The sequence below is a fragment of the Haemorhous mexicanus genome, chromosome 3, assembly GCF_027477595.1.
Source record: "Haemorhous mexicanus isolate bHaeMex1 chromosome 3, bHaeMex1.pri, whole genome shotgun sequence".
Taxonomy (NCBI): Eukaryota; Metazoa; Chordata; class Aves; order Passeriformes; family Fringillidae; genus Haemorhous; species Haemorhous mexicanus.
In genome coordinates, this window is record NC_082343.1 from 39,966,856 (window position 1) to 39,979,304 (window position 12,449).

The 12,449-nt window shown below is 39.2% G+C and overlaps 1 protein-coding gene across 4 annotated transcripts in view; it reads right to left on the bottom strand.

Moving 5' to 3' along the window:
• The window catches only part of AKT3 (AKT serine/threonine kinase 3), a 153,017-nt gene that overhangs the window by 13,754 nt on the left and 126,814 nt on the right, over nt 1–12,449 (bottom strand). For all 4 annotated transcript variants that reach the window (XM_059841462.1, XM_059841461.1, XM_059841464.1 and 1 more), the window contains 2 exons: nt 7,506–7,720; nt 4,731–4,818 (listed from right to left, as the gene is read on the bottom strand). In XM_059841462.1, coding sequence (XP_059697445.1) covers nt 4,731–4,818; nt 7,506–7,720 — 303 coding nt within the window. The remainder of the gene's footprint in view (nt 1–4,730; nt 4,819–7,505; nt 7,721–12,449) is intronic.

The window sequence follows — 12,449 nt, forward strand, 5'->3', positions numbered from 1 at the left end:
AATACTTCAGTATGAGAGAAAATTTGTAACACTACTTGCTCAAAGATAATTCACCAGCAATCACTTGTCTTAGTGTTGTTTATGAAGTGGCTGAAGCTACCTCAAAGTAACTGTGATACACTCAATCTGCCAAATGAAAAGTGTGAGGCTTAAGAACATCAATCTGATCTTTCTTCTCCTTTTAATTCAAAGGGAATTTTCAGAGAATTGCAGAATATGCTGAGTTGGAAGGGACCCCCAAAGATCATCATGTACAAGTCCCAGCCCCCTATCACACCATTCCCAGGAGTCACACCATATGTCTGAGCGTGCTGTCCAAACATTTCTTGAGCTCTGTCAGGCTGTTGCTGTGGCCACATCCCTGGGGAGCCTGCTCCAGTGCCCAACCACCCTCTGGGTGCAGAAACTTTTCCTAATAACTGCCCTAAACCTCCCCTGAAACCACTTCAGGCCATTCCACTACTGTAAGAATCCCATCAACCAACAGACTGCAGCTGAGCTGTGCTGAATAGATGGGAGGAATATCTGTCCATGCCCCTCAAAGTAGAGTTTCTACCTGGGGGAAAGAAAGTAACTTGAGCTGAGCTTCAAGATAGTCAGTAGCATTCCTGTAGGGACTGGTTCCTCCCCATCCACGGCCCCAAAGGCAGCTTGCTGCACAGCCAGCACACACAGCACAGCTGGGAATTGGGAATACCCCACAGACCCTGCAGGTGGTGGTCCTGGGCAGGGGGAGGAGAACGAGCTGGAATTCAGTGGTGGAAGGACTTAAGTCCACAGGAGAACTGGCCTCAGCAGGGAGGTTTACCCATGGATAAACTGTTTCCCAAGTGACACACTGCTGTTACCATGGTCAGAGCAAAACCACAAACCCCCAGCAACAAAAGTTTCAAAATCAGACACACTTATGTATACTTTCCTCCCTGTAAATTCAAGCAGCAGGGAGAAGGGTGCCAATCAACATCTAGGTCTGCCCATATAGTTGGAGGTATCAGCCTGGTTAGATGTTGTCTGACCTCTTCACAACTTCACATGGCAGCAACACAAAAGCAACCAACGAGGGTGACTTCTGCAGGTTTTGTGGCAGTGCAGATTATTGTCTGAAAATAGTACGACTCAAATAGCAACAACCGAAAACCAAATGGTGCTACTTTCCTATTTACCTCCCATCCTTTTCCCTGCACAATCTGATAGACAGAAGTACTTAAATGTGCCTTTTAGATCATAGTTATACTGCAGATTTTGCCAGGCCTGAACCTAGGACTTGGATCATAGGATTTCATCATTTGCTGGATTCGTGTCTTGAGCAAACCAAGGCAGCCACAGCTGAAGGGTGAGGAACAGCTTCTTGCAGCTGTCAGACTTCCTGCTGAAAGTCTTCACAGTGCCTTCACAGTGGGACAGGTGCCTCCAAAAGCACCTGCCTCCAAAAGCCAGGCCCCTGCTTCAACTGCTGCTGCCACTTGTCCCTGCTCCCTTCCCAGCACCAACAGATTTGCTAGCACTTCCTAATTTTTGTCAGAGACAATTGGAGGTATTACCACAAATCACAAATTTCCACATGGTTTCTCCCATCTTTCATCCATATTATATGCAGGAGGAAAACCAGGCTTCACTAAAAGATCTGGACCTCCTTTGCCATGAGGCTACTGAGTGCTTCAAGCTGCAAGCCTGAAAACACACCCAAAATTTGACCTTTTAAGTAATGCCCATGTGCTTTTTGTTCAGTGAAAGACCCTAAACAGAACATGTGACAACTTCAGTGTATGTCTGCTACCCAAATAAAAATATGCTAAAGCAATTCTTACGTGAGAAACAGAGAAATTTCAAACAGCTTCCTGATTCTACCTAAAAATAAAACAAGTATTTTATTTAGTACATGGGCTTTTGAAGTCTTCAGAGTTTGCCAAACTATTCAATTTCTCATACTCAGGCAGAGAGATAAAAACTCATCAGGGCTGAGATGATCACAGGAAGAACCTGGCACAGGCTGCTCTCTTTCATATGCCCTCATGGTTTTTCTGCCAAAAATAAATACATCAGATCACAAATGCTAACTACTATACATTTTTCATTTAAAGGCAACGACCTTTTCTGCTCCAGTGTGCCATACAATATTTTTTTATCATTATGCAGTACCAAATTAGGTTATCTAGTTAGCAGTATCAGAAACCAAATAATTCCATTTGACCATTTGGATCCGTTTGACCCGACAGAGCTGTGGTCTGTCACACGAAATACATGGAATACTTTAGAGATATGTAATTCTGTTTCTAATCACACCAGGAAAGTGATAACCTTGTAAAAAGATAAAATTAGAGGCACAGGAGCACAGTGTGCACATGTACAAAACTGTCACCCAGCAACTACTCAGAATACACATGATTTTTTGTTTCCACTACTCTGAGGGTGAACTTGAGTTCTTTCGTTTCTAACAGAAACATACTCCTGAAATGCAGCCAGAAAATTACAGTGCCATGGTGCTTAAAACTCAGGCAAAATTACTGTGAAATGTTTTTACTATGCAAATAATTCTATTCACTATCAATTTCATCAAGTGACCCTACTGCTGAAGACTCTACATCCAGCAACAAACAGCAACAGAAGCAAGCAGAGAATAAACCTATTTAAAAATCAAATTTATTTGATTCTACGAGTTATTTTAGAACACCAAAGTATCTCAAAAATATTAATGTAAGCATTCTAATGAACACATTTTATGAAAGTTCATTAACCTTATTATTATATTTGAGGATTATATTTCAGAGCACAGCTCTGAAGTCTGCAGAGTGTAAGACTGTGTGTGCAGAAGGAACAACTGGATATTTTAACCAGGCAAACAGCTTTGTAAGGAACAAACAGGAACAAAACTATTTTTAATTAAACAGAAAAGCACACTGTCAGAAGTCATTTTCATGACTTGTTTTTCCATAAAGGACACACTATGTGCTAATGCTGCACAAAAGCAATTCTTATGATCCTTGAAGTGAACTGTTCAACTGAGGAAATTCAGATGATATTTCACTGGCAAATTTAGTTTCTCAAAGCAAGAGTGTCCACAGCAAACAAAGAATGACTAGAGTTTCTCTAGTGATGATACTCCAATAAGCCATATCCATTTCCATGAGCATAAAAGCAAAGTGGTAGCATTTATATATTTTTTATACAATTATATATTTTTTTTTTAATCTGCAAAATGCCTCCTTTTATTTTAATAGCTAAAAAAAAAAAAAAGATCTTGACTGAAACACACTTGCCATGCTCATCTGGAAAGAATCAAAGCACAAGCAATTAACAGTATGTATATATTCTTAACTAAATAAGATGCTGAACACAGTATAGAATTGAAAGTTCTATTTCTAATGTAAGATAATTAAGAAATGTTTTTCAAGGGAGCAAGAATAATGTAACAGTTCTTTTTCCTCACCCACTCCTAGCACTTTGCAATCTTATTAATTTTAGTGGGTTTTTTCTTTTACTCCAGAAGGGTCCTCAGCTTGTATTTTTAGATATTATCCTCTCAGTGCTTCTCTATAATGTCCTTACATAACCAACCAGTGGTTAAGCTCATAAAGTCACCTCATTAATATACTTGCTCTGATTATTTATTGTAGAGTTTCTTGAAACCTTGTGATACTGCCAGGGAAAAATCACACTTGTATCAAGTAATTTCAGAGTACCATATTTTGTATCATCATATACAGGCTTTCATCTCAATTCCGGTATTTGTCAGAGAAGTTACCACACCAACAACCACACATTTTTAAAATTCCAGTTCAACAACAACTGAAAAAACAGTTTGTATCATTGACATTGTAGCATAAACATATTCTGCTCAGTCGTATGTCTTCCATTTTCCTTTTATTTGAACAAAGCAAAAAGAAAAAAAAAAAAAGGAGAAAAAACTATCTTTTAAAATTACGCAGCTCAACTGGCAGATTAACAATGTAAAACAGTTGGGGAAAAAAGAAAAGTCTTCATCAAAATAGAAAGGGTTTATAGCAACAAGTAAATTCTTACAGAAATACTGAGATAAAATCAGTTTCTGTATATAAAACAACTGAAGTTGAATTGAGTTTCACTCCCAAGTAAGATAAATTCATTTTCCAAAATCATTCTCAAAGTGTTGATCAATACAGGAACAGGACTGGGTTTGGAGAAAACTTTTCCATTTGAATTCCCAGCGCTTGCTTTCTCCACAAGCTGTTTTGGCTTAGTGTTTTAACACTATTTTAATTCTCTCAGATATCTCTTTAAGTTTGAAAAAGGTTTCTGCTTATACACAAACAATCAGAAAGTAGACTTTTGCTCCAAGTTCCTTATGATCACTTAATTTCCCTTTTTCATAAAACAACTTTTCACTACAAGGCAGAAATAAAATGACAATTCAACATAAACTATATTACATTTTTCACATTATCTTGAGTCATACATGTAGTTTTCTCTTGAAAGCCCAGGAAGAAAAATTAAAGGAAAAAAAAAATTGGACATTTACATAATAAAAGGTTAAGGTTGGTTTGCAAAATTTACTTCTGGTGAACTGACAAATTATTACTGAAACCACAAAGATTAGGTAAGTACACCTTGTTCAGAATAATTATTCATTTGTACTAACACAAAAAAGAAAAAGAAAAGAAAAAAAATTACTACCTCCAGAGAATAGCAGTCTATGACTATCATTGAACCCACCTCACAGAAGCCAGATTATTCAATGCCATACAAAGACATACCTTTTTATCATACACATCTTGCCAGTTTACTCCAGCAAAGAAACTATGCCGCATGATTTCCTTAGCATCATCTGGGCCTCCACCAAGTCTAAAGAGAGTGAGGGAAAAAAACACATATTAAACTTTTACAGGGAGATCAGGTCATTGCTATGGTGGGAAAAGCGACCATTTCTTTTTGACTATCTGGGGACAATTCTCACACAATTAATAGGAAAATTTCACCTGTTTAACATGAATTCTGGCCATCTCGAGAGAATTCGTGATAGTGGAAGCACCCATGCCATGGTCTGTTCTTTTTGATTATTCCAACTATAGTGTTTGTCACTGTCCATAATGAGCTTTTTTAGTAATTCATTAATTTTGAAAACATACTTAAGTTTAGTTTGCTTGAAAACCCAGCTAATGTCCTGGCACTATTAAAAACCCAAACCAACCCAATAATGCTGATATAAAATTTTGCCAAAGACGTGCTGGGCACTGAATCAGTAATGACTTGTGCATCATTTTTATACAGTGTTCACTGCTGTTGCATCTGGGTGCTGTAACAATTAACCAATTACCATAAAATAGTCTCAATCTGAGTCAATTAGTATAAATTAATAAATTGTAGGCCTGCTGAGAAGGTTATTTAAAGGCCATTGTAAATAACCACACTACTGACTGTGGCCCATAGCTTGCCAAAGCCAGCCTCTGTCTGGTAAATCATCTTAGAAGTGAATTTCACCTATTTTGGGTGAACTTGCCCAAGGTGGTTTGAGCTCACAGAAGGGGTCACTGCTGCCAAGAGAGGAGTGTCCTGCCCATACCTCTCTTCTCTCACTTGCATCGACAGCATCGTTCCCACTTGATGACTGTGAGCAGAATCAGCTCCCTAACTTGGAGAAAAACTAACCCTGACATGAGAATAGAAGAGAGAACTGGCCAATTTTTTGTTGCATTAGCAAGTCCACTTCAACTTGACAAGCTGAGTGAGCTCCCTTGAGCTGCTGTTGTTGGTTGAGAAATAACCCCACACCCAGGGATGGGAACCTCTGTCCTTCTCAACAGCACATTGACTTTCAGGACTGCTCAGCTCTCATCTAACTTCTCCCTGAGACCTGGGATCCTACTCCCCTAACAGAAGGAAGATGCAGCAGAAAAAAAGCTGCTCTTAACTAAATAAGCAGACCATACGTGCTAAATGTTAACAAGAAGAGTGACAAAAACAGTGTGTGTTTCATTAAAAGAACTGCTAAAGATATAAAGACAAACTCCAAAGGCAAGCATTTAAGTAAGATAAATCCTTTTCTAAAGCATGTATTGTACAGAGGAATAATTTCCACAACCAAGAAAAAAGTCTGTTTTGGTATTACCCTGCTGCCAAATTTCAAAAATGTTCTGGACTACTACGTCAGTCTTGCAATATCTGAGTGTCAAGTTATTCTAATTTTCAAGCTGTATTCCTTCTTGTTTCTCAACTACTCACTGTAAAATTCTCTACATCTTGGCAAAACATGGCAGTTAGCCTTCAGTCTCCAGGCTTCTCTCAATATCTTCTAGCTGCTCACAAAAAGGCTGAGTTGTGTTAATCTCTGTGTTCCTCCCCAATTTAGCATTAGCTAGCACAAGAACTTGAATATAAATAAGCTTCTAAATATAAGTCTGTAATGAACACTACTGTCTGCAAAGATTAATTACAAGGAAGCCTCTTTCAATTCTAAAGGTTAATATATTTGATGGGTCAGATTGTTTGGAGGTTACAAAAGCATTAGGAGTTGCTACAGAAACACAGTTTTACTCTACTCTGCCTGTACTTGGCTGGCTGGTCACAGTTTGCTATTCCTGCATAGAGTAAGTTGAGCTGGAGCAGACAAGCAGACCGCTTGTTCTGTCCTGCCTGCTGCACTGGGCTGCATCAAGGCAAATCCCTTGGAAAAACACAAGAAGTCCTGCCCTGAGTGCCTGCAGGCAATGCCCACTACTCAAAACTTCTGGAGAAAAAGCAGCAGCTGAAGGAGGACTAGAGAACAGGCAGACAAAATCTGCTGCCCCAAAAACATGCCAAGAGACTCACAAGAATGGCAAAGATATTGGGGAGGAAAAAGGTACCTACAGACAAATCCCACTGATTTACAAAGTCAGAGATTTTGGAGCCATGGAAGACTGGACACTGCTGGTCCATCACGGGTGCCATTGGAAAATGGCTCTCCAGGGCAACTATCCCAGAGGGAAAAGCCCACCACAGGCAGGGCACAGACAGCAGCTGGGTGACACTTGCTTTCAAACTGCTCTCTTTAAATTTCACTCCCAGTTGTATTCTTTAACAAATTCCTAGTTTAATGGTGATTTAATGTGATTTATCTATGTGCCCTAATAAATGTAGCTGTGGCTGCCTATGCACCTCTCCTGCCATCACCATCACCAGAAACAAGTGCTACAGTCCCCATGACACACTGCAGTGAACTCAGGGTTAAGTTATACTGGGAAAAACAATTGAGATCTTTCCCTTTGTTCCAGTGCACATTCTTAACCTGAAGAGATCCCTGCATTTGCTGTGAATGATTTAAAAAGGTTGTCTTCCACAAGCTTTTCTTCCTTTTGCTGGTTAAATTCTCGTCGTAAATTGCTGCTGGACTGAAAAAAATGGAAATTTAAGACTGTAGAGCTGCGTACAACCCTGTCCTGTGATTGACAGCTCCTTCAGCCAGGAAGACCCGGCACCACAGAGCTATTTTTACATTACCCAGCACAATTAGAGCTTTTATTATGCCTGTGTAGCCAATAAATTTCACTTACCGTTTATTTGGATCCTTTATAAGTAGACCTGATAGTAATGATTTTGCATCTGCAGACAGAGTTCGAGGAAATTTTATGTCCTCCATTAATATCAGTTCAAATAGTTTCTCATGATCTTGGTTGTAGAAGGGTAATCTTCCACACATCATCTCATACATGACAACTCCTAATCCCCACCAGTCCACTGCACGGCCATAGTCATTATCTTCTAACACCTGAGACAGAAACCAAAAGCATCTTTAAGACACAAACTATTTCATCCACCATCATTTCAGTCTGTTTGATGCATCTCTAGATGAATGTGTTTCTGAGACTTTATTTCCACAGGATGCTAAAAGGACTCTCAGAACCTGACTCAAAACTGCAGCACTGACTCACACACCTGAACTCACTGAAATTCCAGGCTTGCCAGGCACTGCCCTGCTAAAAGCAAGATTAAAATTTGACAATTACCTGCTCCAAATAATCATGACTTCTTTTGTTACCCTTTCCTATGTCCTCTACCAGGCCATTTATATCATCCACAGCTTTAGGAAGAGACACTATCTATAGGTACTACATGGGCACTAATGCCTCAGAAGTGTGAAGCATCTGTTTGCTCAGTCACTTCCCTCTCTTTTACCCCACCTGTCTAAAGTCTCCAATTTAGAACCACCTTAATCTTATTAAGACTAGTTTCTTTACGATCTTTGTTTACATCAGAAGTCCTCAATGCCTTTCCCCTGCCAGTTTCCTTTCACTCCATTAAACAGTCCTAACAGCTGAACTGTGCCAATGCAAAAATCCACGGCAGTGTTTATACAGTACTAGTTTATTACAAAACAATGCTTATAGGGTATTATATAAACACAGAAACTGGTCAAGTTTATGCAATTTGTTAACATAATGTCACCAATGTTATGTACCTAAAAACAACTTATTCCACAGCCCTTCTCCCAGCAGTGCCAGAGAACTGGAATAAGAAATTTAAGCATTATGTCTTGACCTTAATACACCTTCATATTAAATTGCAGCCAAGGAGAAACATAACAGCAGCATTCAGCCATAGAAATTAGAAGCAATAAGGAAATTGAAGGTTACTGAATCTATCATTCCAATTTCTATAAATTTCTAGTAGATCATGCCTCTTCATACAAAAAAGATGAAACAGAAGACAAGAAATCTTAAAGCAGCGGCAGCTCTGAAAGAAGAGCTATTAAAAAACTTTAAAACAAGAAACAAAAGACCTTAAAACAATAACAAACAGAAAAATCAAAGAAATGCAACTAATAGAGTAGAAATGCATTTTTAAAGAATGTAAATAATTCTTTATAGAGAATTGTTACTGTTTCACAGAAAGCTAATTCTGAAAGGCAGCACTCAATGACTGATTTTTTTAAAAAAGAACAAACCAACAACAAGCTAATCCCTAGAAAAAAAGATACTTTTTACAACACACTAACACATGCAATCAGCATCACAAAGAGCTCCAGATTCAAGCTGTAAGCAGACATACAGGAACAGTCATTTAGATACCTGGTAGTGAAAGTAAATCTTTCAGTCTTTAAAGAATAAGGCAACGTCTACAAGATCAGAAATAACTGTATCCATAAGCAGATTTTCCTGCAATTGTCTAAAATGTGTAATAGAAGCATGTTGAGCTCACTTAGGTGCCTCTCCTCCTGCTCCCCCAGTAAACCCAAGCCTGCTCTCAAGTATCTGGGATGGCTGTTAGCAGAAGCAACATGCAGTCTGATCCACTATGGCAATTTTGGAAAATATTTGGAAATCCCACAGTAATTAATATATTCATACTGCTACTTTTCACTGTCCTTAAGGACTAGTAGCAGAAACATGATGAAAATAAGTATATTAAAAATCTTTCTTGTGTATATAAGATTAAAAAATCATAAATATTAACACATTAACACATATGATTTACAACTGTGCCAAAACAAACAGACTCATTACATCACTGATATTTCCAAATAGAGAGTGAAATTTTGGAAAGTGTAAAATGCAACAAATTATCTGAATAAGTACATATGACAAACTAACTAAAATAACTCTTGCATTTTAAAATTAATTAAATGTTTTATGATTTGGAGCATATTGCAAGCTATTTACCGAAAAACTGTATATGAAATCTGTGACTCTTGTCTTTAAATCTCCACTTCTTCTGCCACAGAATAAAAGCACTATATATTTTTCTGCTATAGCTATTAGCACTGTTACTGTTTTTCTCATCTGAACAGTTAGTCTTTTCTTTGGAAGCTCGAAAAACACATAAAATTGTGAGGCAGTGGTAGATTCTTTTCATCAGTAAGCTGAGGTGTGGTTTGCCTGTGTGGTTTATAAAAGAAGGCAACAGGAAAATAAAACATATCGTTCTCTGAACAAGGCAAATCTCATGGCCAATAGCTTGAGCAAATTGTATTTGCAGCTTTACGTAATTTATGCAGGACTTTACCTAATAATAATAAAAAGTATGAACAACCTTTTGCTGCATTCCCACAACAGCAACAAAGCAGTGGTACAAAGAAAGAGCCAAATGTGATTTTTAACCTCTTTTTACATAAAATCATAAAAAAGCATAAAAGCTGGATTAACTGCCTCCCAAACCCGCATATCACCAGCCGGGTTCTCATCCCCAGCTGGCAAAACTGGCAACTCTTTATTTTTGTTTAAATACCTGGTTTACAGCCAGCCAGATAGCAAGAGCATCAAAATGGTTTCATTTAGGCAAAAGGAAAACAGCCTGAAAATAGTGTAAATAAAGCAAAATACATCTCAACTTATTTTAATATAAATGTAATAAAATTGTGCATAATGCATTCACAGTGAAGATGCATTATTTCCTTTAAGTAGTTTCTAATCTTCATGGTGTTTAGAAACTCCAGAATTTGTAGACTGTATCAAATCAAAAGAAGTGAAGTGCTGGAGTCCAGCAGCTCCTACAAGCAAACCTATGCAGTTAGGGCAGGCATGAGAACATGCCTGTACACACTGCCCTAGCATTATGGAATCCTTTCCAAACAGTCCTTGGATTTGAGGGATTTGGTTTTAATCACACTGAACATAGGTCAAGAAAGCTTCAACTCAGTGATAAAATGAACATGACATGTAGCTGCAGTCTTTGCACCTACAGACACGTCAATCTTTTGCCCACCATGAAATAGATACCTGCTTTTAGAAAAGTCTCCTTTGGTTGTGAGGAGTGATCCTGCTGTCTCTCCAGTAGCTTTGGGATATCTTTGTATATGTGGGGTACCAGTCTAAGCACCTGGCCAGACACAGACACACACCACGGAAAACTTGATCTTGGACTCTGTGTGCTGCCCTTAAGAGCTGCCTCCACCACTAGCCAATGCTAGTCCCTTGCTATAAGGACTCTCCAACCAATCTTTATGTAAATGCCCTGCACTAACAACCCAATCCCTTCATGGTCACAGCAGGACAGGCATTGTAGAGGGCACAAGGTCAACCTCTCTGTATCTGCTGTAAAGCAATGGATATTTCCTGGTACAACACAAGGAACACACAGAACTCATGAGCTCAGAAAGAGCACCTACCCTGACTACATACTCAAGTCAGGTGTGTTTCCACACAGTAAAGATGGACTTGTTTTCTTCCACAAAATTTGTTTAAATAGTCACATCATTCAGATTTACAATTTTCCTACTTTTGTCCCCTTCACATACATGGGGTGCCAAAATCCAAGCCAAGATCTAGGAGAGGTCTTGGGAGACAAGAGCTCCAGCACAATGTGGCATCAGTGTGTGGATAGCATTTACAGTCATCCACCCCTGACATAATCATTGCACCCAGCTGACTTCCCATCACTGAGCAAAGCAGGTGGACTGACTGCTTTCAGCAGTTCAGTCTGGATGACACCACAGATCATGGGAAATAATCATTTCCCAATTGCCATCATTTTTACAACTTGGGGAAATCTTACTCTACTTGTTTGCAGGGCTCTAGTTCAACAACTGGTTCTTTTAGAGGCACTGCCAGCCTAATCCAGGCTCTTGTTTCTGTTCTCTCACCACAGCTTCCCTTACCTTGTCAAAACTATGCAACACACTACATCAAACATTAGGGAAAAAAATGGGGAAAAAGTTTCACCCTGGATTATTTTTCACCTGAATCAAGTTTTCTGCCTTAAGCCACTCAATTGCCAGGTGAGCAGTTGCAGTAGCACAAGTGAGAACATGGGCAGCATCAGGTGTGGCAGTGCTGCAGAAAGAAATGCTTGCCAATCTGTACCCAAAGTGACACTGACACAGAAGTTACAGTGCCTCTGCCAGTTTTTCCTGCACACACAGACAGCTGTAACAGCTGGGCTTGCTTAGGGTGAAGATTAAGGCCCTGCTTCTCTTCCCAGCCTGCATTTCTCTAAAGCCCTCCAGCAGTATAACAGGGTTCCAAAGAGGGCATAAACTCATTGCTGCACTGAAAGCAGCACAGCTCTACAGGCATTGTAGCTCCTCTAACTCACACCTACGCCTGCAGTGCAAGGACACAGCCTGGGTTTATACAGGTGCTTTTAAAAACAGCTGCACAGGTGCCACTGAAGTTTGTATTTTCTCTTCTTATATAAATATGCAAAAGGTTAAGTAACACACACACTTCCTAACAAGCAAGAAACATTAGCCAGGCATCTGCTGCCAGGCATTTGCAGGTACTTCAGTGCTTTTGTGGATCTTTTAGAGGCTTTGGACAACATTAGAGCTCCAGCTAAGGGAGAGCTATTTATTCACCTTTAAATTTTCATTTGTATTGTGCTCAAAACACCACAATGCAAATTTAAATGTTTTCAATTTACTGAGATAGCAGTAAACAAGGGGAAACAAAGTATTCTGTAGTGATTCCACGGTCTCTGCACACCTTGGGGTTTCTGGAGAGCATCACTGGCAGTGACCAAGTATAGAATGGGACAGTGCCTTGTACACAGAGCAGTCTGTA